This window comes from Elephas maximus, chromosome 9 (assembly GCF_024166365.1).
Source record: "Elephas maximus indicus isolate mEleMax1 chromosome 9, mEleMax1 primary haplotype, whole genome shotgun sequence".
NCBI lineage: Eukaryota > Metazoa > Chordata > Mammalia > Proboscidea > Elephantidae > Elephas > Elephas maximus.
Window position 1 is genome coordinate 72,379,712 of NC_064827.1, and position 26,081 is coordinate 72,405,792.

General features: G+C 39.2%; 2 protein-coding genes across 7 annotated transcripts in view; one reads left to right on the forward strand and one right to left on the reverse strand.

Moving 5' to 3' along the window:
- Positions 1-1,603: 1,603 nt before the first annotated feature.
- RBM18 (RNA binding motif protein 18) lies at positions 1,604-25,594 on the reverse strand. 2 transcript variants are annotated; one of them, XM_049897258.1, is made up of 6 exons: positions 25,504-25,594; positions 20,058-20,176; positions 10,744-10,870; positions 7,523-7,609; positions 5,787-5,872; positions 1,604-2,695 (listed from the first exon to the last, which is right to left on the reverse strand). In XM_049897258.1, the coding sequence occupies exons 2-6, from the start codon at positions 20,168-20,170 to the stop codon at positions 2,536-2,538; spliced, it is 573 nt and encodes a 190-aa protein (XP_049753215.1). In that variant the 5' UTR covers positions 20,171-20,176; positions 25,504-25,594; the 3' UTR covers positions 1,604-2,535. The 2 variants fall into 2 exon arrangements, with proteins under 2 accessions (XP_049753215.1, XP_049753214.1); XM_049897257.1 differs by having other exon boundaries at positions 20,058-20,186; positions 25,504-25,592.
- A 45-nt stretch (positions 25,595-25,639) lies between these two features.
- The window catches only part of MRRF (mitochondrial ribosome recycling factor), a 103,987-nt gene continuing 103,545 nt past the window's right edge, over positions 25,640-26,081 (forward strand). For 4 of the 5 annotated variants that reach the window (XR_007518796.1, XR_007518797.1, XR_007518798.1 and 1 more), the window contains exon 1: positions 25,646-25,729. The gene's annotated coding sequence lies outside the window, so the exon portion shown is untranslated. Of the gene's footprint in view, positions 25,730-26,081 lie in introns of all 5 variants that reach the window. The other variant, XR_007518795.1, reaches the window with a different exon arrangement.

Here is a 26,081-nt window from a genome sequence, read left to right on the forward strand (position 1 = left end):
TGGACATTAATTGTACATGCCTTAATAAGAGACAGGGCTCTAGAATACTTGGTTTCATAAAACTTTTGCTGCTGATTTTTGACATGTTTTGAAAAATCTTTCCTTGTGTTATCCTCTTCCCCAATACTTAGATACCAATTACAAAAATCAACTGGTTAGGGTTACAATTTGCATTTGATAAAACAGGAGCTGAGATTAAGAAGATAGTTCATCCTCTCGCCTGTTATTTTCCACCCTTGCATGCATCAGAATTATAAGTGACATAATTTTATGCAAACCAAAGAAAAATTTACTCAAAGTACAGATAACCTCATAACAATGAATCCACCAACACTTGCATTTTACAAACGTTTCACCAGGCTGCTTTTTAGCAATTATTTATGACACACACATTTATTCTTTTGAAACCTTTACTTTGAGAGAATCAACACAGGGACTTCCATTAATAACTTCTTAAATAGTTACATTTGCAATGAGAAGAGCTTCATCTAACAAAATAGGCAGGCATAATGGGTGGAAAGAATTACGACTAACCCGAGGCTGACTCTAGGTAAAGACCTCTGCAGAGTATCGAATCTAGAAGCAGCACCCTGCCAGGACACACCAGCCCCAGTCCTAAGTGGGAACAAGTCTATCAGAGATCTGTAGTCTTTATTTCAGTAAATGGAAGAGAGAAGACACAATCACACAGACACTGTGTTGCATTTATTCACACACAGGAATAAGAATTGGTACAAATAATAAACATTGCTTTAAATACAAATAAATAGATCTGGTTTCTAAAGGAAACAACTCTATGTAATTCGAAGTTTTTTTTTTTTTCCTAAATTCCTATTAAAAATAGAAGACTATTTTGCATTAAGTAAATCCTACTCCACCATAACCCTTGAGGACTTAAGGATAAAATGGTGAATTCTATACTCCGAGAAGTCACCAGAAAAATGGGAGATAGTACTCCCATCTCCCTGAACTATTCCCCAAATGGAAGAAGAGTTACTTACATTATAGATAGAGCTAGTAAATGCAGAAAGTGTTTGATATTTAAAGGTATCTTGGGAAAAGTGATAAGAATTTCTCTGAGCCAGTTCTATGAATTCTGAAACTTCAATATACTGAAATTTTTGTTCAAGTGTCTTAAATTAATTTATGCTCATAGGAAGACTTAAGTTCCCATTACGAAAGCTTCCTCTTGCTAGGAACTGTAGTAGTAAACAGTCTGTAATCACCAGAATGGCAGTAGAAGTAACAGTGATTTACCTGGGAAAGGACAATGGTGCTGTCCAACGCAACAGTCTGTCAAACTTGGCACCAAAAGGACCAAAACGGTGCTGACTGAAGAATGTCTCAAAATCTGTTGATTAATTTATCTCTCCATATCGTCATATTTAGAATGTTCAATGTGGCAAAAAATATCTATGTTCTACGAATGAATGATCATTTCAAAGTCATGCAATCTTTAAAGCCTTTAAAAGGACATAAACCCCGGGTTCATTAAAATCTCGGTGCTTGAGTAGTGCCGGCTCCATTGACTCTCTGTGTCTCCTGCATGTGCCCCAACACCCACCCTCCCAAAACAGTACAACCTCAGACCCCTGCACATGTATTAGGAAATAATATGTTTGATAGCTATCAATATAGCAACTTTTACGTTTTCAAAGAAATCTTGCGTTTTCTATTTAGATTGACCATGATACAATTCCAAATATAACATTCTCATGCTATAAAAACAATCTCATGCAATAAGTGCAATTTTAAAAGTCCTACATTAATAACATTTGGTATTATAGAAGGCAGGATTATTTAGATTAAAAAAAAAAAGATTACTATAGAATAAAAGCTGGGTTTCCAAACGGAACTTCTGTTGCGGTATAAAATGCTAAATTTGATTTTACAGTTTTGTTGACCCAACAATTTCAAGATATACACCATATTTTCCTAATTGGGATTTTGAAACGATAAGCATGATTCCTAAAACGGATTACCACATTTGCTCAAAGAACCAACTCCCTCTTGCCAAGAACTTTCTCTTTTTTGGAGGGATTTCCATCGTAAATCCTGGAAAAACAGTTCAGAACATGATTTAAAAACTGTCTCTCACTTCCCTCCCTGTCTCTTTTCCTTTATGTTCTAAAGACACTAGAGTACAGGAAAATGACCTATTTTCCTTTTTTTAAGAAAGACATTAGTAAATTTCGTTTCCTGATTTAAATAATAACATTTTCTATGTTTTCTTTTCTCTCTGGCATACTTCATAATGTTTCTGAAGTTACAAAGCCAAACAAACCAGCCAACTAGAGCATCCCAGTGTTCAAATCACAATTTTGGATACAATCCTATTTATTCTGGATGATGCTCAATTCCACACATACTTCAAGGAAGAAACATCCATAAGAAAATCCAAAAATGTCATGTTACCAAACTCTAACATGTGATTGTGCTCTGTTGGATACACCATTCACACCTACAAAGTACAAAGGCAGAGGAGTTCAGGTGTGGAGACCAATTTGCTTTTGCTGCTACAGAAATTCACAACCATCATCTTCGAGATTTCCAAGCTGTTCTAGAGTAAGGAGTAGTCCTTTTTTTATCTGATGGCTTAAAGTAGGAATAAACGGGTGCTGCTGGATATTCTGCATCAGGATTTTCTGCCATCATTTTCAGTTTTGCTTCAATGGCTTTTATCTTTGCAGTGACGCTGAAAAAAGAATAGAGAGGATATCAGAGTGGGCCTGGGTACTTTTAGAAAATGCTTGCGTATTTCATCTTCCTTGTGTTTCTTATACAATATTAGAGAAGCAACAAAATATTTAAATATGAGCATTCAAACATTTTATATAAAACACGGAAAAAGATAACTAATGCTCTCATTTTACAAAACAGATCAAGTCTGCACCATCTGTTAAGTTTTAACTATAAGCCCTGACACTCTTATGAATACTTCTCATATTGCTACATTTAATCCTTAGACACAAAAACTGTTTAGCACCTTGGTGCTTGTCAGGTAGTAGGAACTCAAAAATAATTCTTGTAGGACTGAAGACAACATTATAAAGGAGGTTACTTTCCTTATTTTGCAGTGGAAGAAACTGAGGCACAGAAAGGTTAAACTGCCCAATGTTACACAGCTAGTAACTGGTAAAGCTGATGTCTGAATACAGCCTGACTCCAAAGTCCATGCTGTTATCCAATACACTGTACTACCTTTTCAATCACTGAATAGTAATGGAAAATAAAAATATTCTAGAAATTCTATAAAGTCTCTTTTTACTGACAAATATTTTTTAAAAGGCTATCATTTACAGAATATGTATAATAAGCCAGGCACTATGCCCAGCATTTTACTTTATTGTTTGTAATCTTTGTAGTAACCATACAAAGTAGAGGTTCTTATCCATATTTTATAGATAAAGAAACAAATGCAGAGAGGTACTGATTTACCCAAGGTTCACACAGCTAACAAGTTGCAGAGCCAGAATCAGTTTATTCACTAGCCCTTTGTTAGAGAGAAAGCATGAGGAAACACTGCAGAAGTGTGAGGAATTCCCTTCTGATTGGGCTCATTGCTATCCCTGGGCCAGAATCCAAAGCACTCAGGCAGTGGGTCTTTTCTGGCCCCTGGCTCCCTTTATTTTCCATTCCTGAGGGTTGTCAATGGTCTATAGTCAGGGAGAGAATATATACATGGAAGGGAGTGTATACATGGCCTTTTAGAGGTTCTTGGAAGGGGTGTATTTGCTGTACATGTCTATAATTTTACATGGGCAAGAAACTAGAAAACTATAATAAAAGGAACATCGAGGTATTACCGAGATGCATTCCAGCACCTCTTCCATTAATGGGACAGCCATTCCTTCTGTAAAAGTCACAGGGAAACAATCTTCGCTAGTTAGGCATAGATGTTAACAGAAAGATGTAAGCTGAGGCTTCCATTATTAAAAAATATTCAAAAATAAATGGAAAACACTAGGTTACTTGGTAAACAAGTAGAAAACACTGATAATAAGAAACTAAAGACATGTTAAATGTACCACAAAGACCAACAAACATAAATGCAGTGATCCTTTTCCAACAGTTACATTTATGAAAAACTCGTGGAGACTACTATGATCAAGGAAGTTCAAATCTTATCGGGAAAAAGGAACAGTGGATATAAGTTCCCAGTGAATTTATTGAAGATGTTATAATTTTTCTTCCTTTTTATTTCTAGGAGCGTAAAACAATAAACCAAAAACCAAACCTGTTGCCACTGAGTCAATTCTGACTCACTGCGACCCTGTGGGACCAATTAGAACTGCCCCGTAGGGTTTCCAAGGAGTGGCCTTTAGGTTAGCAGCTGAGCTCTTAACCACTGCCCTACCAGAGCTCCAAAACAATAAAGGCAGCACAAAGTTAAGAAACATAAATTAACTATAAAATTAATTTCAATTTACCAGTTTTATCATTCCTGACTCACCTGAAAACATTTTGGGACCACCATTGCCCTACCCCCACCCACAATTAAAAAAAAAAAAGGAAAGAAAACCAAATCCTTTGTTGTAGTGAATTCTGACTCATGGCAACACCATGTGGTAGAGAGTAGAACTGCTCCATAGGGTTTCTTGGCTTTAATTCTTATGAAAGCAGATCACCAGGCCTTTCTCCCATGGCATGGTCGAGTGAGTTCAAACCACCAACCTTTAGGTTAGTAATTGAGTGCAAACCGTTGCGCCATCTAGGGACCTCCCTCCAGTTTAATGAGATATTTATAAATCTGTTTTGCTTTGGTGCAGATAATTTACAACAAAGGCACTTTTCTTGTCTTTTGGTTTTCCATCTAAATAGGCATCGCTTTCCTGACTTTATTACTGAGTGTTGGTTTCTGATCCTTGTGTGCCATTGATGTTCCGTCACCTTCCTGGAACAGGCTTTAGAACTCTACCACAGCCTGGAGTTTCTTCAGAGGAGTAAGCAGAAGACTGAATTTTGAAGTCCAACAGACCTGGTTTTGAATCCTGACTCTGCTATTTGCTACCTGTGTGATCTTGGGTAAGATATTCTGCCTCTGTAAACTTCAGTTTCAGACGACTGTAAGAATACTTTCACTAGAATTTTTATGAGAATTAAATGACCTACTGTATGTAAAGTATTTAGCACAGTGCTGTTTCATAGCAAGCTCAATACATTCTAGCTATTGTTACTTACAGTGTTAAGATTTCTTCCTAGGCTACAATGAAAAAAAAACCTCTACTTCTGCCCAGCATCTACTTAACCTCTCCTTTCTCTACCATACCCTTAGTTCTTTCTGTTTTGAATTAACTCCAAAGAAGTAAATGACAATTTGTCCATATGGGAACCAAACTGTTACAGTTGCTGAAATGGTACAAAGGATTGAACTTTTGTAAACTAAAATTTTGTATAATGGTAACTCAGAGTCGGGCAAGAATGGGTATATAATGACAAATACCAAAGAGACCCAAGGCCTTATTAAAATGTTCGATTTTAGGGTAAAGACTGCATATTATCTTTGTATTCTTAGTGTCAAGTACAATGCCTGGCATATGGTAGGTGCACTCAACATTCTTTGAGTGAATGAGTTCTATAAAAGACGAGTATACCATCTTTGGGGGGGGGTAGGGGAAGAAATGTATATATTCTGGGGATCAACTGAACATTCTCTCAACATGTCGTAAGTTAATAGATTCTATTTTAAATTAAGAGTCTGAAGATTTACTAGGATATGAATAAAGGAATGAATCAAGCTCTAGAGTAATTATTTGTGTTTGTCTATACACAGTGCACCATCTTACCTTAGGTTAGACTGAGTGGGTTCAGTGCTTGAGGATGGCTCAAGGCTGATTGGAAGGATCTTATCATTTTTGTTATGATCGTATCTCTGAAAGTAAGAAAAAGGGAAATCACGTCACATGGGCAGAAACAAGCTCTCTACCGTCACACGCAGGTTCAGAAGCACCAACCCCACCAACGGATTGTCAGCATATTTCTAGACAATTTCAAAACTGTTTTACATTTTGAATTAATGTAAAACTCCACACAGCTTTGGCATAAAAGGTGTTTAAGTTTAGGAAAAAAGTTGAGAAGAAGCTTATCTAGCCATTAGTCTTCCTTATTTGGTAGGGAAAGAATTTCAATTTGGTGCAAATTACAGTAGGATTGCCCTCTTACATTCTTATTTTAATTGTCATACCACTTCTTATAATACTCATTTTATTTTATTCAAAACACTTAAAATTCTGCTAGATTTTGCAAAGCACTGGGCATAATATTCAACTTTTAACAGGCATGAATGGAAAAGTAACAGCTTCTAGCCACTGATCTAGAAAACATTCTACAGTTAAATTTGATGTTGAGTAATTATATATGTTTTGTAAAAAGTAAATATAAAAGAGCAATCAGGAGCCACTGGTCAAAAAGAGACTTGGAGAAGAAAACTGAACGGCCCAGAGAGTCTTAAATGAAAGACAGGAATGAAGGATAATTTCCCTTGCGTGCCTTTTCAATAAGATGCAGAATGAGAAAATGACAGCCAGTTTGGCAAATGAGACTTGATTTTCTTTTGAGTAAAAAAGTATTTGGAAATTCTCCTTGTTGTTTCTACTTTTAAGGCAATGTGTCCTACAAATTGAGAAGGCTCTCTGATTACCTGATATACTCATAAGGATCCAAAGTGTCCGAGCTTTGTTTTTCAGGTTGGACACTAAGCTCAAAAGTCTGATTAATTTCTGTGACTCTTTACGGGGAAGTTTGTTGGGTAGAGAGTAGCTAAAGCTTCGACTTTTAACTGTCACAAGTCTTTTCACCAGCAAGTTTGTCAAGACCCCTCTGCAGAAAGAAAAGAATCAACTCTTGGCATTGCTCTGCCCCACATAATTCACTATCCATGCCAGCTGTAATAGAATGCAATTCCCTTTTTAAAAAAAATTTCTCAGCTTTTCCAGTGCATTCTCCACAGAGACCAACTACAGGATGAGCAAGAGTGTTTGCCACTTCTCAAGGCGTGGAGACAATAAGGCAATGTGAAGTCCTACAAACCCACACCCTAATAACTCCCCAAATATCTACACTAAAAAGATGCTGGTGCTTTAAACACTCATACAAACTACCCATTTCTCAAGCATTTAGAATAAACATATTCAAACTCTCCACAGAGTTAAGAGGCTGGGAAGACTCTAATAATGCCTAAAGCAACTAATTTTAAAAATAAATACATTTTTTTCCTACAAAGAAAAACTCCCACTAAAAAAATGATAGAGGTCTGAGTATACACATCAGCCGCATGGAAAAATCAATCAAAAGCAGGATCTGTGGGCATGTGGAAAGAAACAACGAAGGAACTTAATCCCTCCTGAGATGTTTCTCAAAAGAAAAATCTGGCAACACACATGGTAAATACAAGTAGGAGACCAAAGTATGACTATTCCAGATGTGAAGAGGCTTGGATGGAAATGGGTAAGTGGACAACTGCCTTTTAGAAAACTCCTTTAGGATGAGGCTTGATGTTGTCTTTCTAGCCTCCTGAACGTACCTTTACTTGAGCGTGAGCCCACCGCACCACCAGCTTCTTAGATAGAGCCAGCTTGCCATTGAGACACTGGATGGCTTGCTCTGCTTCCTGTCCAGGAAAGGGACTAATGTTAGTCAAACATTCAAATGCCTAACTAGCTGTAGGTGCTCTCACAGGGATTCCTGACCTTGGATGGTTGAGTTTCTAACCAAGCTGCTTTTGGAAAATAACTGGCAAAGGGTTTACAAAAAAAAAAAAAAAGAAAGAAAGCAGAAGAACAAAAAGGGTATGAGCTTTTTGAAGTCAGTGAGGCAAGAATTCAAATCCTGGCTCTGTCTCTTGCTGGCAGTGTGATGTTTGGCAGGTCACTTAATCTCTCCAAATATTAGAGCTTTTTCACCTATAAAATATGATATCATATCACTTGTTGGCTGTAGTGAAGGTTCAAAAAAGAACTCACCGGCTGCTGTGAGGATTCAAAGAGTACATACATATAAAGAGCATATGGTAAGGACTTAAAAATGTTAACTAATATTATTGTTCTTACTAGGTGATAACTTTCTACACATTTCTGTTAGTCAGGGTAGTGACTACTATGTCAAGAAACTGTACTCCCAGGGGCCCTGGAACTATATATTCTGGACTCGGGCTTACTCCCTGGGTCTAAAGTGAGAAACAGTAATGGCTTAAAAGGATATGGGAGTCAGGGAAACTAGGCAGGAAAAAGGAGTGAGTCAAAGAGACTATGAACAAGGTGTCTGTGTGAGTCAATCTAGCACCTGGTTTTTAGAACCAAAAGTTCTCTGACCCTTTCCCCATCAGATATAGGAGCAACAAGGCTGAAAGGAATTCCTGAAGCTTGATAATAGTCACTCTAAGTCATTCCCAGGAAACCTGGCTGTACTTTCCTATCCTGCCAAATCTTCTATGCCCTATTGGTATCCACAAAGCATTTAGCCAAGTGTAACCCGTGTTAACTGGGGTGAAAAAGTCCTCAAGGAACAGAAGGGGAAAGAAGTCCTAGAGGGCAGGAAGAGTCTATCTGAGGCCAGAGTGTAATACCAGCAGGCGGTCCTGTGTCTGGGTCTGTTGGTGAGTCTCCTGTTCCTTCAGAGCTTGCCAGCATGACGTCTGACAAATATTTATTGAGTACCCATTACGTGTCAGGCATCAGATGGTCATTGGCATGCTTGCCTCACAATAACACACAGTTAGAAAGATATATAAGAGATATTTTATTCTTTCAAGTTTCATTTGGTGAATCAGAACTTCCATGGCGCTCTCTATTAATTCCGTAGCACCAGCAGTAATCAGACACCATCAGGTTATAAATGTTGTTTTCAAAGTTCATTTTCAGATAAAAACTGAGGCCAAAAGAAGCTAAGAGACTTGCTTGAATTTAATAAATAAAAAAAACAGAAATAGAAGCTCGCCTTTGTGATTTATAGTCCAGTGTTTTTAAGCCAACATCTATCCCCAATGTGACCACTGATTTTAGTTGTCCTCAAGAATCCTCCCCACATTCTATTATTAGGGAAGAGTAAAGTCTTTAAAAATGCTAACCATATAGAGCATTCTTTTAGTCTCCTTAAGACACCTTGAACAACTAGAATAATAATGCATCACTTACTGCCTACAACCCTTGCAAAAATTAGAAAGAATAAAAAATAACCAGCATTGGTAAGGGGAAATGACACTCTCAAACAGTCTCAGAACACACATCATTTCTGGAAGGCAATTGGTAATTGTGTTAACAAAAATATGCGTGGCCTTTGACCACACCATTTCATCGCCATAAATGTAGTAAATATGCACACAGTTACAGCTCTAAAGATACTCACTACTGTGCTGTTTACACTACTGAATCACTGGATACAACCTAAATAGCTAACAATCGGGGATTAGTTAAATAACTTATTGTATACTCATACAACTAAATATTGTGCAGTGATCAAAAATGTTGTTTTTAGTTTTTTTAAACTGAGTTCTAAAATATGTATAATATAATGCCCAAATAGTAAGGATACACAAAAACGAATTTATATATATATATACCAATAAAATCAGAATATCATAATACAGAATGTTATCTTGATACATATTAAAAGATGTAAAAATTTAATATATGATGAATGATAAAACATGATACCCTTTGCTGTTGAGTTGATTCTGACTCATAGCAACTCTATAGGACAGAGTACAACTATCTCATAGGGTTTCCAAGGTTGTAATCTTTATGGAAGGAGACTGCCACATCTTTCTCCTGAGGAGTGGCTGGTGGGCTTGAATCACTGACCTTTTGGTTAGCAGTCAAGCACCTAACCACTGCACCAACAGGGCTCCTTGATAAAACATGACAGTATGCTCTTATTTATGTTATAAACTCCATGTGTTCTTATGTGTGATGTGTGTACATGAATCTGAAGAGAGACTGTAAAGACATATAACTATTAACAGCCATTATTTCTGGGTATTGGGTTGATAAGTGACTTTTAAATTTTATTTTCTTTGGGCATGTACATTCATCTATAATAAACAGTATTACTTTTATAATAAAAAAATTCAAATACAATTAATAATAATGAAAACAATAAAAACAACAACTAGACAATGTTTTTACAAATGACTAATAAAGTTAAGAGTACTAGGCAGTATCTGTATATTACATTCAAATTCAATTTCTTTATCAATGCATGTCCATATCAAGGGCTAAAACTTTAATATAAGAAGATACACATATACCATCATGGTTGAAGCTGCATATTCTCTTTGTCTACATATATTCAAATTTGTATGCATTTGCTCTGAGACACTGAGAAGGGTACATTTTTAAGAAATCAAAACAAAATAGAGTTTGTGGGTGGCTCACCACAGACAGGGCTTTTGCACCACAGGGCAAAACTATGGAAAGAAAAGGAGGTTTTTGTTGGCCAGCCACTAAAGGAACAAATACAACAGAACAGGGAGGAGGACGTTCATGTACTTAATGTAGGCATCCCAAAGCACTCGGTCAGAAAAGTAGGTCAGTGCCTCAGACCTCGAGCCCAGGTCTCGATGTTTAACAATGTGTGTTTGCTAAGGATCTACTTTAGCACTCAGTGCTAGGCATATGGAAATCGGACATGGCTTTGGCCCATAAGCAACCGATATTTTAGTAGTTGAGAGAGATGCACAAATAATTATGATATAGCTAGATAAAAAGAAAATTAAGTACTAGAAAAAGGGGGAGGAAGCTCAGTTACCTGCTTAGTTTCAAAGTTAACAAAACAGTAACCCCGAGGTTGTCCCTCCAAAGCACCTGACTTGTGGAAGAGGAAGTCAAACTGCTTTACTTTGCCAAATTTCTGGAGTAGCTTGAGGAGGTGGTATCTGTGGAGAAAGAAGAGCTGTGAGTACGCTATGGGAATTTTTTTGGTTACTTGGCCTGAAGTGGCGAGATAAAAGCAAGGAGTAATTTACCCCAGGGATAAAATCTCACATTGCCCCCTCCCCCGCCTTCCTCCAAACTGTCGTGTTAGTTTATTTGGCAGACAGAGTTGTTTGCCTCTATCTGGAATAGGAACTAGAATTGTCATGGCTGTGCATCCATCCAACACAAAAATACCAAACAAAAAACCAAACCTAACAAACAGTTGTCTGGCCCACAAGCACCATTTGTTTTTCTTTTGGAGAAAAGCTCAAAAATAGTGTCGATTTATTTATTTTTAATTTCTTGGCAATGCAATAGTATTTATGAATAAATAGCTGTAACTTCATCAGAAAACACACACCCACAAGCCAAAAGCCAAAGGCCACGCTACCTCAAAAATAAACAAAGTAACAAACACATATATCCATACAAACAAACAAAACAAAACAATATTGGTAGACTTCCCTCTTAGATTTTATAGTTAATCATTAGACCCGAATTGCGCTTGTGAGAAACTCTGCCAAAGACCAAACCACAGCTAGCGGCACTTCCGTAGCTCCTTGAGAGTTTCGATCCCTGACCTGAATGGACATTACGACAACGTGGAACCATAACATGAGCAAGGCTGGTCTCACACAGGGGAAGGGAACCTGGCCAGTTCGTGGATAATTAACCAATCTCAGTTGCTATGACACAGTTATATGCTGGGATATGGTCAAGTAAAGAATACAGATGGCCAAGGAAGAAATTTATTCCAGGTTGGATGTTCACCCCAAGCTCTTGCTTGTCACTCTGCCCCGCATCCTCTTCTAGGACTCCTTACTCTCAAACTTATTTGGTTTCTATAGAGCTTTTAAGTTATTCAAACAGATGTGGCCTTAACAGGTTGCTGTGGCCAATCTCAATTCCGACTTCCTGTCATCTGATGTAAGGGTGAGACAAACCAACAGCTCTCCCGTTTCCTTTTCCTTTGGCCTTCCTCCTGGCATCCTCTGCGCTATTCAAATGGAGTCAAGGCTTTCTCTAAACAATGCTGTCCCTGTGATACTAAAAAGGTATCAGCCCACATGCTAAATCTGTTATTACTGGGAACTCTACCCCACAGGGAGTCAGTAAAGTTGTCGTTAGAGCCGCATTTATATTTACATTGTTTTCTAAGAGAAGAAACTCATCAGGATTTGATTTTTGAGTGAGAATCTCCTTTGGGAGGTAGAAAGATATGAAATGGATCGTAAGTTATACTAAATTTGATACTAATGCACATCAACAAGCAAGCCATTACCCTGGACCAGGTGTCTGACACACAGTGGTGCAAGGAAGACATGATGCAGATCTAGTGCTGGGGCAGGATGCAGGATCCCAAGGCATACTGTGGATATTAATCTGGCCCTTGGACCTGTTTTAAAAGGGAAAACAACAGTGACCCCCTACTTTCCAAATTCTCAACTCCCATCAGGAGACCTCAACTGCTAGTGAGAATGTGGGAGCTGATATTCAGGGGAAAGGGAGACACCTCAAGTGAAATTTCTAGCTTTACTGGATCGCTTAACTAGGCCGACAGCAAGGATGTCTCTCTCAAATGCAGAGAAAGATAGGCTAGAAGAGTCTCTCCCTCAGGTCTTTAATTCACAGCTGCATATTCCACTTATAGCACCCATTCAAACCTTAACACAGTGCCAGTTGCCACAGAATGGTGGGTTAAAGCCACTTAAAAAAAAAAAAAAAGTGGCTGCTGTGGGCTGGTCATCTTTTCATTAGCTCTATTCTGCTTAATAGCAGGAAGGTAAGGCGATTGGCATTTCCTAGGAAATGAATTTTAATTCGCTCAGAAAAAAATATGCCAGCAGATTATTCTTTGAAAAGCTAACAAACACATTCTGCTTGAGATGTGTGACCTTAAGATTCCAGGAACATCTGCTTAGGTCTGTGTCTTTCAACTTCTCCAGGATTTCTTTTCTTGTTTGATAATTTCTTGAAATTATCGGAACACCGAAACAAAAGGAATGAAATGTTTACTATTTTGCTTCCTGGAGATGGGGACTGCAAACTCTGATAGTGAAACAAGACTGAAGACTCTTGCTTCCACATCTGCAAGCACTTTTATCTGCTGCTGAAGTATGGAAGAGCTCACTACTCATCAGAGGTTTGCATCACTTAATGAAATGTCAGCCTCACTGTCTCCGGGAGGTCGAGAATTAGTAACACCATGCCCATGCATATTTCTGTAACTTCATCAGTACTTTTTGTGATGGGTGTTTAAAGTACCCTTCCTAATGGCTCAGAAATACTTAATTCACAGGAACGTTAAAATAGATGCCTCCTATCTGTCAAGAACTACACGATTGGCACTTGGACTATCCAGATGAATAAAACTACCAGGTCCCTGCCTTCAAGGAGCTCACATCCTCACTAGAAGAGAAAAATGTAATCAATTATAAAATCATGTGATACTTACACACAGAGGTATGTACATGAGTGCACAGATGAAGGAGGCCTAATTGTGCAGGAAGGTAGTGGTCGAGGAAGGCTTTGCGAAAGAAATGATATCTGAGCATAGTATGTCAGTGAGTGAACATCATGTGCAAAGACATGAAGGTGAAGAGTCTGATACACTGGAAGAGAGTGAGGAGAAGGCAGTAAGAGATGAGGCAGGGGACAGGCTGTGGAGGGTGTTTTGTGCTTAGGAAATTTTAGTTTGATGATGTAGACAACGGGAAACTAATAAAATGACATTTAAGATTACTTTTAGTGTACAATTTGTTTCAGGGAAAATTTTCCTTATAATCTTGGAGAAACTATAAGGTGGGTCTTTATGGTCTATGCTAAGGGGTATTATATATTTTATTAAATGGTCTTACTGTCTTTGAAATTTAAGTAAGCAAAGGGTGTTTAAGTAACAGCAAAGGTTGTTTCACGCATACCAATGCATAAAAGCAGCACGGACAATGAAAGAAATTAAAGGCTGAGAGAAACGGGTTTCTTCAGAAATAAACACATTGTTCTCACATACTCACGCATTTATTCTCACTTGCATTCTCATTTTATCTCTGCAAATCTTCATTAGAAGGATAATTTCACCTGGACCGCTCTTGACTGTTTAAACTGACTTCCTCCGCACCACAAACTGGTGGTCCTTTCCAGATATCCCACCGGTCAGTGGAGGCATGATTCTTCTAAGTTTCTCAGGCAAGAAATATTGGGATCACCTTCAACTCTGCACTCTTCTTTAATGCCTATGTCTTATTTCTTCATCTCTCAGACTCCTTCATTGGTCTTCAAGTTCACTGTCTCTATCTAGGTTATGCTGATAACAGGTCTGGTTTATGGCAGTCTCTTCTGGCTAATTTCCCTACTAAAATATCATTTGTATGTCAGTCTTCTGTTGTATACCCATAATTAATCTCTTCTACATGAAATCTGAACTTGTCTGAATAATTTTTAAAGATCAACCTTGTCTTAATCTGATAGTATTCTACGTATCCAACTACTATTTTCATTACCATTTAACATTCAACCTCTTCTTCAGTCAAAAAGGTCTTCCTAAAATTCTGCTCACTTAAAACATCTTTCTTAGTGCCGTTATTTATTATTCTCCCTCCACTTAGAATGCTCCTATTAGAATTAGAATTCCTACTGGCTTTGTGCTCTCTCATACTTCTCTGTGTTGTCCCATCCAAGTCTGATTTGCCCCCACAAATCTACAAGCAAAGAATGTCAGTCTTAGAAAAAATCTTGGTAATCATTTAATCCATATTCTTGTCTTATAGATGAAGTAACTAAAGCCAAGAGAAGCAAAAAGCTTTGTTCAGCTCATACTGTGAGTTAACAGGAATGAAATGTTATTTCTTCTGCTTACTATAAGCGTTTCACCCATTCTGACCCCATAATGACTTATCCCTTCCTTTTTTTCCTATTGTTCTTAAAAGTATTTTGGCATCATTAACAAAGAAATTAGTCTACAGATTTACAAATGCCATGAAGGATGGGATCATGTCTTATATTTTGGTGAACTTTTGAAAGAAGAGCCTAGCGGAGACAGATCAATGTCCTTAACCTAAGTATAACCAGGGAGAACTTCCAGACCCAGAAAGGGCTGAGATGGGGTCAGTTAGGAATGATGATCTCTTCTTGGTTACCAAAAGGGGTAGCACAATATTAAGTACATAGCAGGTGTTCATCTAATACTTAGTGATAGAAGGATAACAGGCTGTCGAAATAACAATAAAAAAATAGCTTTTTTAAAAATTGTACTTTAGGTGAAGGTTTACAGAATAAAAGAGCTTCTCATTAAGCAATTAGTACACATACTGTTTTATGACATTGGTTAACAACCCTGTTCTCGACCTTGGGTTTCCTATTACCAGTTTTCCCGTCTCCTCCTGCATTCTGGTCCTTGCCCCTGGGCTGGTGACCCCCTTTAGTTTCGTTTTGTTTTATGGGCCTGTCTAATCTTTGGATGAAGGGTGAACCCCAGGAGTGACTTCCGGGGACCATCCTCTCGGGGTTTCTCCATTCTCTGTCAGGTCAATTAAGTCTGGTCTTTTTTTGTGAGTTAGAATTTTGTTCTACATTTTTCTCCAGCTCTGTCTGGGACCCTCTACTGTGATCCTTTCAGAGCAGTCAGTGGTGGTAGCCGGGCACCATCTAGTTGCACCGGACTCAGTCTGGTGGAGGCTGTGGTAGTTGTGGTCCATTAGTCCTTTTGACTAATCTTTCCCTTGTATCTTTAGTTTCCTTCATTCTTCCTTGCTCCTGAAGGGGTGAGACCAGTGGAGTATCTTAGATGGCTGCCCACAGGCTTTTAAGACCCTAGATGCTACTCACCAAAGCAGAATGTAGAACAAATGAATGTAGAACAAACTTTTAATGAGTATTCACTATGTAACAGGCACTGTTTTGTTTTATACTGACTTTCTAATTTGATCCTCACAACAATTCTATGAGATAGGTACTTTTGTATCCTCATCTATAGATGAGAAGGCTCAGAGAGGTTAAGTAATATGCCCAAGATCACAGAGTAAATGGTTGAGCAAGGATTTGAATCCATTACATTAGAGATATATACTAAAATATTATCAGATGAAATGATTTGATGTCAGGGACTCACTTCAAGTTGGGGTATAAAAATAAGACTGGCTAGGAGTTAGTAATGGTTTAAGGCTAGGTGACAGGTTCATGGTGATTCATTTTATTATTCACTCTACTTCTGAACATGTTGGAAACATTCTATAAGAAAAAGTAGACAAAAATCCTTTTGGCCTGACTCCATGGCTCACACTCATAAAGATTAAACAATACAACTTCCCAAATGAATCATAATACTACTACCCCATATTTTAAAAGAAACATAAAACATTAACTGTCACCATAAAACCAACTCTGTATATCCACAAACCATGCCTAATTGCAGTGGCTCTTATTTTGGCCTTCTACATAGCACATTAAGCATTTGAAAAAGAATGTCAGTAGTAACCTTTTTAAAGGGAACCACAGTGTGGAAAACAGATAATGTCGAAGGACATTAACATTAACTTTTTTGGTTTCCCTGTTGAAGGCACTAGTAATGATATTTAAGTTATTGTTAACCCTTGGAGTTGGACTGGGTCCCACAACAACTTCAAGAAGCCTTTATGTTTTTAAACTTAGGAGACTTCAGGTTATGACTGTTCAATTATTTGGACTATTAGAATGTTTATGCAAAGCATTTAAAATTAGGTGGTGGGAAATTAGTTCTATCATTAACTATGTCAGAAAACTGAGCCAAGTCACTTAGACTTTTTTTCCTATAATATAGGGAAAATAATATCTGTTCCACTTACCTCATAAGGTCATTATGAGTTTAAATAAGACCAACTCATACAATGTTAGTGCTAGAAGAAATACTCAGATCATTTAGCTGAATATTCTCCTTTTATAGGTAAGAAGTATGAGGTCCAAAATACAGTTCAGAGTAAGAATATAACAGAAAGAACACAGGTTTGGAATCTGCTACCTCCATAACTCAGAGTGCATCCTCACTCCCTCAAATCCAAATCTCTAAGATCTATTTAATCATACAATTATTCCTGGCATCTAGCATGGCCCTAAAATGGTCAGCACTAAAACCACAAAGAGAAGACAAATAGAAAAGCAGAATATTAGAGTGTTAGTCAGTTAGGAAGGCATATTCTGTTGAGAGAAGACTGATGGACAACTTAGTATAACTTGAGCAGGACTTGATTAATGAGTAACAGACATGTACACATAAGATGAGTAGAAATTAATTACAAAATAAACTTCAAAATTGAGTTGAAAAGTTTTTTTTTCTTTAAATTGCAGTTGTTTTATATACCTCTGTAACCATTCACGACAGTAAATATATAATTCGCCTTCTAACAAGAAGTGAGAGAACATTTGTGTTACAGGAGAACTGCTCCATAGGGTTTTCTTGGCCACGATCTTTATGGAAGCAGACTGCCAGGCCTTTCTTCCACAGCACTGCTGGATGGGTTTAAACCATCAACTTTTAGGTTAGTAGTTGAGCACAAACTGTGCCACATAGGAACCTATTTATATTGGAGGGGCATTCAAATCAGCTTATAAAAGATATCAGCAAGAGAGGTGGTAAGTAGCAAGCGTACGTAAAGGAAAGAGAAATAAGAAGGGTCTGTAGAAGGGAGAAACAGCAGGAACTAGTAGCAATTTATGGGTGGGGGGCTAAGTTTAATTATGAAAACTGCAAGGTGCCCTGCACACTTCAATTAAGAGTTATTAGAAATTTAGAGATTTGGATTCCACCAATACTTCTGAAGACTGAACTATAAGCTAGGTACCATTTTTTCACATGAGTTATATCATATAATCCTTCAATGTTTGGGACTGATTGTATTTCAGTAATTATTCTAGGCCCATAATTACCCATTCTGGGTAACTATAAGCCTAGAATAAGGATCTATTATTTATGTATTTCAAAAACTTGGAAGGAAACCATATTTGCACAAGATAAGGCCTACCTAGGCTTACTAAAATGTTAGTTTTTTTTTTGCTGTAATTAGGTGAATTAAATGAATACTACATATTTCAGGGCAACCATAAGTTACTATGATTGGTAGTTATGCTTTAAGAAGAAATTTATTACTACTTAATAAATCAGTTTGTTTGAAATGTTTTAGGATAAGGAATTCATAGAAAATAAGACAGTAAAGCTGATCTCTGGTGGTACAAAGGTGGGGAAACCACAAGAAGGGGACAAGCCCTTCCGGCAAGCAAGGCCTTGATCTGAAGTGTAGTATCTGATGTCCACCTTTGGCTTGATGTAAAAACTTTACCCAGTGGGAAAGTTTTGATTCAATGTTCCTATTACTGCTTTAACTGAACATAACACGCATATACTCCAACTTATGACATAAACTGAGGTGGCAAATGCCCATGTGTCCCTTCCCATCAAGCAGCAGGACACAATTAAAACAAGAGTATCATTACAGAGAAGTGCAGGCAACACAACGAACATTGTTTCCACACTTTAGATTTCCATTCAGACAAGCAGAGGTGGGAATGGAAACTACTACCTGGGGGGATCCCCTCATAACTTGAGTTTGGATGATGGAAACTGCTTCTCTGATCAACAGACACTAATTGAGAGGTTGCGCAGTACAAACATTCAGCCTGAAAACTATGAACTATAAAAGAGAACAGGAATAAATATACTATCTATATTCCAGGGTTCTGTGGATCCCTATCCAAGGTAACATGATATGGGTGCAACACACAGTAAACACCATCACAATTTCTAGAGGGACCCAAACATATAGCTGATTTGCACTTGAGGCAGGTTCAAGGAACTAAACTTGCTGTCATGATCCTGATCCATAAGCTTGCATCCCTTTTCCTCTCTCCCAGACCCAATCTTTACATCCCCTGCCTCTCATCCCAGGCTCAGTCAAGCAGGTTTGTTTGCCTCTTCTCCCCTTACCTTTACTGTACTGCAAAGGAGTAATTTCTGGGGCTGATGATATACTCCATGCTTGCATTAGGCAGTGATCCTATGCAGGTCAACCCATTCACCCTTTACCACCCTGCCCCTACCAGACAATTACGGGGAGGAAAACCTCTCAATTCTCTCTGCTAGGAAATTCCTTTCCACTATAATGGCTGTGATGGAAAGAGTAGGGAGTCAGGACAATTCAATTAGTTTTACGACCTTGGGCAAGGCACTTCCTTCTCTCAGGCCTCAGTTTCCTCAACGGTAGGATAAGGGAGCTGATCATATCAGTGGTTTTCAAGCGCGCTCCACGGAGCGCAAGAAGTTCCACAGAACCTCATCAGGGATGCCCTATGGAGTATTATCTTCATTTTACAAATGAGGACACTGAGGCATAGAGTGGTTAAGTAATTTGGCCAGGGTGACAGCTGACAAAAGGGTTTCCAAACCCAGCGCCGTCAAATCAATTCTGACTCATACTGACCCTACAAGACAGGGCAGAACTGCCCCATAGAGTTTCCAACAAAAGACTTTAGGCACCTCTCTTTAATCAGAGTAGCTCTGAGCTTTAATTTTATATATAGCTTCTGATTATTTAACGAAGAGTTCCTCAGACTTAAAAAGTATGAAAACGCCTTAGCATGACACCTGGCATACAATAGGCACTCCTATCACTTAATAAATGAAAACTAAAGGGACTGGGATGATGTCTAAGACCTTTCCAGCTATGACCTTCTATGGCTCCATACTTAATAAAAAATAGTGTACATGAATTACAGTCAAGTGGTACCTCTCTGCCTATTTGCAAAGGTACCAAGGCTTCTGCTTATTCTTTCATTTTGGGAACAAAAGTATGTCCAGGGCTGATTCTAGAAAATAATTCCCTATAACCACTGGGCACGAAGATTTAAATAGTTGGAAATGAGAGAACATCTTTGGCAAGTAGGAAAAAGATGTATGTACATGGTTGAAAGGATACTCGGGTCTGTGTTCTTACAGAAGAGTCTAAATGTAAGAAAAGTGACAAGCTAACAAGCTAGTAACAACATCATACCCCCTTCAAAGATAAATTAAAACACAAGTAAAAGTGCCAAAATATATCCTACACCTTTTGAAAATTCTTCTGCACAGAATCACTGCAAACACTCCAATTTTGCAGGTAATGAAGAAAGGTGACTTAGACTTACTCCGTGATTTTGGGGTCCAGGTTGCCAATCCATAACCGGTGCCCTTCCTGTAGGGAGCCCTCTGAAAGGATGGATGCATTCTCCAGGGGAAGAGTTTTGGTTTCTGCTTCCATCAATCTCTATGAAATACTAAAGGACATGTGAACATTCAGGCAGGAGAGGAGCAACACCGTGTGAACATGAGACTTCAAATTCAATTCAACAAACATTTATTCAAGGAGGGCATGTCTTCTGGGCAATGCTTCAAAGTCCTCAGTTACACCATGACCAGGGCCCCAACATCAGTTCCCTTGGGACAGCTCCTCTGGCAGCTAGTGCACAGAAACTGCCATTTGAGGTGAAAGGGGGTGTGGTTCTGTGTACAGAAAACTAAAGTTTTCCTCCCCTCAAGCCAGAGGCTGACTGGGCAGGGGGCCAAAGTCTCTATTACTACATGATACTCCAGTTCAACAACTGGCACCTAAAACAAGCCTTGGAAACCACGAGGAAGAGAATCTTAAAGGCACGAAAGGAGGCGGGAGGGGGAAGCATAGCAGTATATCTCTCTTCTTCATGTAAGAGGCAATATATCAAGGGGAAGATGCAGTATAAGAAATTTTAAGTGCATAGATTTTGGAGTCAGACATAACTGGGTTTGAGAGCAGGTTGCGTGACTTGGTAAATTACCTGAACTTTCTAGGTCTCAGTTTATTTCTATAAATGGAAATAATAATAGTTCTTACTTATTAGGGCTGTTGTGTGGATTAAAGACAGCGCATGAAATATCACTAAACGCTATTATCTAACAACAGTAATAAGTATTAGCTATTACCATGTTTAACATTTTGAGAGAGACTCAGAAGAAAAACCTTCTCCTTAGTTATTCAAGTTCTACCATTTATTAGCTGTGTAACCCTGGCCAAATTACTTAACCACTCTGTGCCTCAGTTTCATTTGTAAAATGAAGATAATACTTCACACAGTTGTTATAAGGATTCACTGAGTTAGCACAACTAAAGCATTTAGAATAGAGCATGGCACTAGAAAGTATTCAAGTAATGTTAGCTTAAATTATTACTAGCCTTAGTTCCTGAGGAAACCTGGCGGCGTAGTGGTTAAGAGCTACATCTGCTAACCAAAAGGTCGGTAGTTCAAATCTACCAGGCGCTCCTTGGAAACTCTATGAGGCAGCTCTACTCTGTCCTATAGGTTCACTATGAGTCGGAATCGACTCAACGGCAACGTGCTTGGTTTTTGTTTTCTTTTTTTTTGAGTTCCTGAAATATCTTATCTCCAGTTCAAAGCCCTGGTTCAAATATCTATTATGTTGGTGGGAAATAAGAAAGACTTACAGGGTTATCAGTTATGAAGAAGGGAAAGCTTTAGCAGAATCTTTGAACGCTGCTTTTTGGAACCATCTGCTAAAGAAAATAAGACTGCCGTTGATGTTTTTAGAAGGATAATTTTAGAGGCAGAAAAATAGACAGGTCAGCTTCTTAAGGGAAGTCTTCATGCTCGGTGATGTAATTCTACTGCAAAACCTGAGGACACTGGGAATATATTCTACCTGAAGAAGCAAAATTCCCGTTTTCCTTTAAGATATACTATGCTTCCTTTTTTTTTTTCCTATTAACCTGAAAGATATCATTTGGATCAGAGCTTCTCCCCACTTTCAGATTACGTTAAACTCTAACTCTGTCCAAATGAGTTCACTTCCATTTTCAAATTTTAAGGGATCATATTTTCAATTTATATACTGTATTTCTTAATATTATAACCAAGAATTTTACAGGCATTAATTTTTCAGTGTAGTTTGTTGTTTAAATAATGTAATCATTAAAATACCTATTGTTACACTACTCTAAGCTTGATATCTCAGTGTTTATTTCATTGTGTTAGATTGTTAAATGTATACTTGTAAATAAAATAGCTGCAAACTTTGGGGGGAAAAGCGATTTAATCACTATGCTAGCAGAGCAGTGGTTCTCAAAATTTATTATTTATAAGAATCACCTGGGGATCTTGTTAAACTGTAGATTCTGATTCAGTATATCTGGGTGGAAAGGCAAATTCCTAGCAGGGGTTCAAACCAAAATGAACCGTTCAAAGCCCAGCTTATCTCACAGCCAAAAAGGGAGCATGATGGTTATGATGAAGGCAGTAGTGGAAACAGCAAAAAGTTGGTGTCTGACCTGGTTCCAAATTTTGGCATTTCCATTGGAAGTCACTTTTCTCTAAGCTTCAGTTTCCTCATCTCTAAATAGTAAAACTTGCTGTACTTATAACTTAAGTTTGCTGAGAGGACCAAAAATGAGATGATGAATTTAAAATAAAGCTTTAGTCAATGTATAATGTGGTAGAGAAATAAAGGATAAAGCGATTCGGGAGAAGGCAAGCTGTACCAGACTTCACAACTCCCTGCTAGAGAAAACATGTGTCCTATATACCCACAAGTGCCTCAGAAATCAGCACTGCAAGGACTGTCTTAATAATGACAGTTGAATATACTGAACACAGCCATCATCTCTTATTCATACATGGCCATCATCTCAGCACACCCTATAAGGTCCAGTATACAGTAGGCCCCATTGTTGAACACGTTTATCTACCCCCTGAACGTGAGGGTATTTTTCTTCCTCTCCCGCTTAAACATGTTTGATCTGTCCAGCAATGTGTGACAAGTAACTGCTAACTGAGAAACCCTGGGGTATGTTCTGGAAATACAGAAATGAGTAAGTCATACCTCTTGCCCTCCTGAGACGAAGGTGAAACAGACATAAACATAAAATCCCGGAAGTGGAAACAGGGGAGGAGAAACATTTTGTCTTCTCTGCCTTCCTTTCCTCCTACTTTCTTAGAGATTAACCATTCAAAAAATATCTATTAATAAGTGGTAACTTTGGTGAAGGGTAAGACAGTACATGATACTGGGAAGCCAGTACAACTTGTACAAGGTAAGGTCATGGAAGCTCCATGGACACATCCAAACTCCCTGAGGAACTGAACTGCTGGGCCGAGGGTTGTGGGGACCATGGTCTTGGGGAACATCTAGCTTAAGTGGCATAATATAGTTTATAAAGAAAATGCTCTACATTCTACTTTGGTGAGTAGCATCTGGGGTCTTAAAAGCCTGTGAGCAGCCATCTAAGATAATACTCCGCTGATCTCACCCCTTCGGGAGCAAGGAAGAATAACGAAAACTAAAGATACAAGGGAAAGATTAGTCAGAAGGATTAATGGACCACAACCACCACAGCCTCCACCAGACTGAGTCCAGTACAACTAGACGATGCCTGGCTACCACCACTGACTGCTCTGACAGGTATCACAATAGAGGGTCCTGGACAGAGCTGGAGAAAAATGTAGAACAAAATTCTAACTCACAAAAAAAGACCAGACTTACTGGCCTGACAGAGACTAGAGACACCTGGAGAGCATGGTCCCTGGACACCTTTTTAGCTCAGTAATGAAGTCACTCCTGGGGTTCACCCTTCATCCAAAGATTAGACAGTCCCATAAAACAAAATGAGACTAAAAGGGCACCCCAACCCAGGAGCAAGGACTAGAAGGCAGAAGTGGGCAGCAAAGCTTGTAATAGGGAACCCAAGGTCGATAAGGGAGTGTTGACATGTCGTGGGGTTGTTAACCAATGTCATAAGACAGTATGTGTACTAAGTGTTTAATGAGAAGCTAATTTATTTTTTAAGCCTTCATCTAAAGTACAATAATAATAATGAAAAAATCTATTGAACTTGTTTTCTAGGCATTGTCTAGGTACTGGGAAAATAGCAGTGAATAAGCAAGGTCTCTGCCCTCAGGCTGCTTATATTTGGGAGGAGTGGGACAAAACAGAAGAAAAATAAGCGAACAAGATATATTTAGTGATAAGTGCTGCAAACACAGAGTCGGGGATTGTGTTACTTTAGATTGAGTGGAGAGGGAAGGCCTCTCTGGAGGAGATGACATTTGAGCTTAGACTTTAATAAAAAAAAAACAAAAAACCAAACCTGTTGCCCTAGAGTTGATTCCAACTCACAGTGACACTGTATGACAAAGTAGAACTGCCCCATAGGGTTTACAAGGAAAGGTGGGTGGATTTGAACTGCCGATCTTCTGATTAGCACCCATAGCATGCCGTAGCTCTTAACCACTGAGCCACCAGGGCCCCACCTTTTGTCTCATTTTTAAAAACAGCTATTAATACCACAGGAAGGTACCCTGCTTTAGTGAGATGAATACAGGACACGGGCAAGAGAAATCTGGATCCAAATCCTGGCTTTTGTGCCTAGTTACTGCATGACTTTAACAAGTTATAAGCACTGTAAGAACTGGGTCTATGGTTGTCCTGTTCACTGTTGTATCTTCAATGCCTAGCATAGTGCCTGAACCCAGAAGATGCTAAATAAACGTGATAAATACATGAATGAAAGCCCAGAAAGATTAAGTCCTTGCCCAGGGTCACAATGCTGGCACCAGTATTGGAACCTAGTTCTGGGTTCTACTTCCCAATACTGCCTCTATTATCCCATGGTTTGCCAGATGTTTGCTAAGACATAGGGAATTTTCTTCTTGAAAGTCCCCAAAACCAAAACCCATTCCCATCGAGTCAACTCCCATAGGGTTTCCAAAGGCTGTAAATCTTTATGGAATAGTCCTCTCCTTAGAAAAACCTTTCCCTAATAAAGTAGAACCCCCTGTTATTTTCTATCATGGCCACCTTTTTCTCGCCATATAGTGCTAATTCTATGTGTCTTTATCTTTTTGTTTACTGTTTTATCTTCTGTCTCCCTCAGTAGAATGTAAGCTCCTATAGGGTAGGGCCTTGCCTATGTTGATTATGGTTCTATCCCAAGCATCTACTACACTGCCTGGGTCATGGTTGGGGCTCAATATTTACTGAATGAATGGCGCAAGCCACTTCTTCACTGGGAACTTCAGTTTCTTTTTCCTTCCTAGAATGGGTATAAAAACCCAACCCAGAATGGGTATAATTATCCCTATATCATGGGTTATGAGGTTTAAATAAGACAAAACTGTGACAGCTAAGCACAGGGCTTTTTGAGGTACAGTGAAGTGTAACAAAATCATCGAGAGGGCAAGCGATTATCAAAATCCTTTGGGTTTGCAATGGCGACAACCCCTTGGGGTAACAGAATTCACAAAATGCCTTTACATCCATTTTCCCATGCGAGCTGCAGCAACCCTGGACGCCAGGAAACTGAAGCTAAGCGATGCAAAGGTACTTGTTTCTAAAATTGACGGAGGGCCAAGCCTGGGACCCAGGTTTCCCGACTCCCGGTCGCGAATTCCTAGATGCAAGGGGTCATTACTCAGATTGTTATTTCCGGGCCAGCGGCGGGACAATCCGGGGCGGGGCCTGAGAACCTGTCCTGCTAGGGAGGCCTCCTCTAGGATCCCCTCGCGGGGTCAGCGCTGAGGTGCTACGATGTGACGCGGCCGGACTCACCTCGTGGCCTCGGCGTTGTCCCCTCGGCTCATGCCCCAAGAGCAGGTCCCGACTCCACTGCTCAACAGCCCTCTGTAGTTACGTCCGCCTCAACGCCGCCCGCTGCCAGGCCACCTGTGACGCGCTACGCCCGCGCCGCCGCGCCGCCTCGTGACGTCATGACGCCCGCGCCCCCGCCGTCTTTGCCGTCGCACGAGTGTTTTCCTAGTAGCCTGGTGAATAGTGGGTGAGTGGCCTCGAGGCGCGGACGGGGTCCGGGTGCCAGAGACCCCTACTCCAGGACTTCTGGGGCACTCCAGAGTGCCTGACCATCGTCCCCCCCATGTGTTCCAATCGAATCCGGCTTGAGCTTTAAAGCTGGGGCGGGGCATGTCACTTAAGAAAGAGTCTCACGAGGTGGGGGCGGGGCCCGTCTCTCCAGCTAGGAATTTAGGGAATGGGGGTTGGAGGGGAGGTTTCCTAAATAATAGTCGTATCCTTTATTCAGCGTACACTACCTGACAGGAACTTTAATTTTCAGAACAATCCTACGGGGTTAGGTATTATTTCTATGATGAGGAAACGGAAGTTCAGGTAAC

What these genes read in the sequence shown, in the direction of transcription:
- RBM18 (XM_049897258.1), bottom strand. Translation starts at nt 20,170, where the DNA reads ATGGAAGCAGAAACCAAAACTCTTCCCCTGGAGAATGCATCCATCCTT. An exon ending in GGGCTCACGCTCAAGTAAAG is followed by an intron (nt 5,873 to 7,522) that starts GTACGTTCAGGA and finishes TCTTACTTTCAG; the next exon opens with AGATACGATCATAACAAAAA. An exon ending in CCCACTCAGTCTAACCTAAG is followed by an intron (nt 2,696 to 5,786) that starts GTAAGATGGTGC and finishes TTCTTTTTTCAG; the next exon opens with CGTCACTGCAAAGATAAAAG.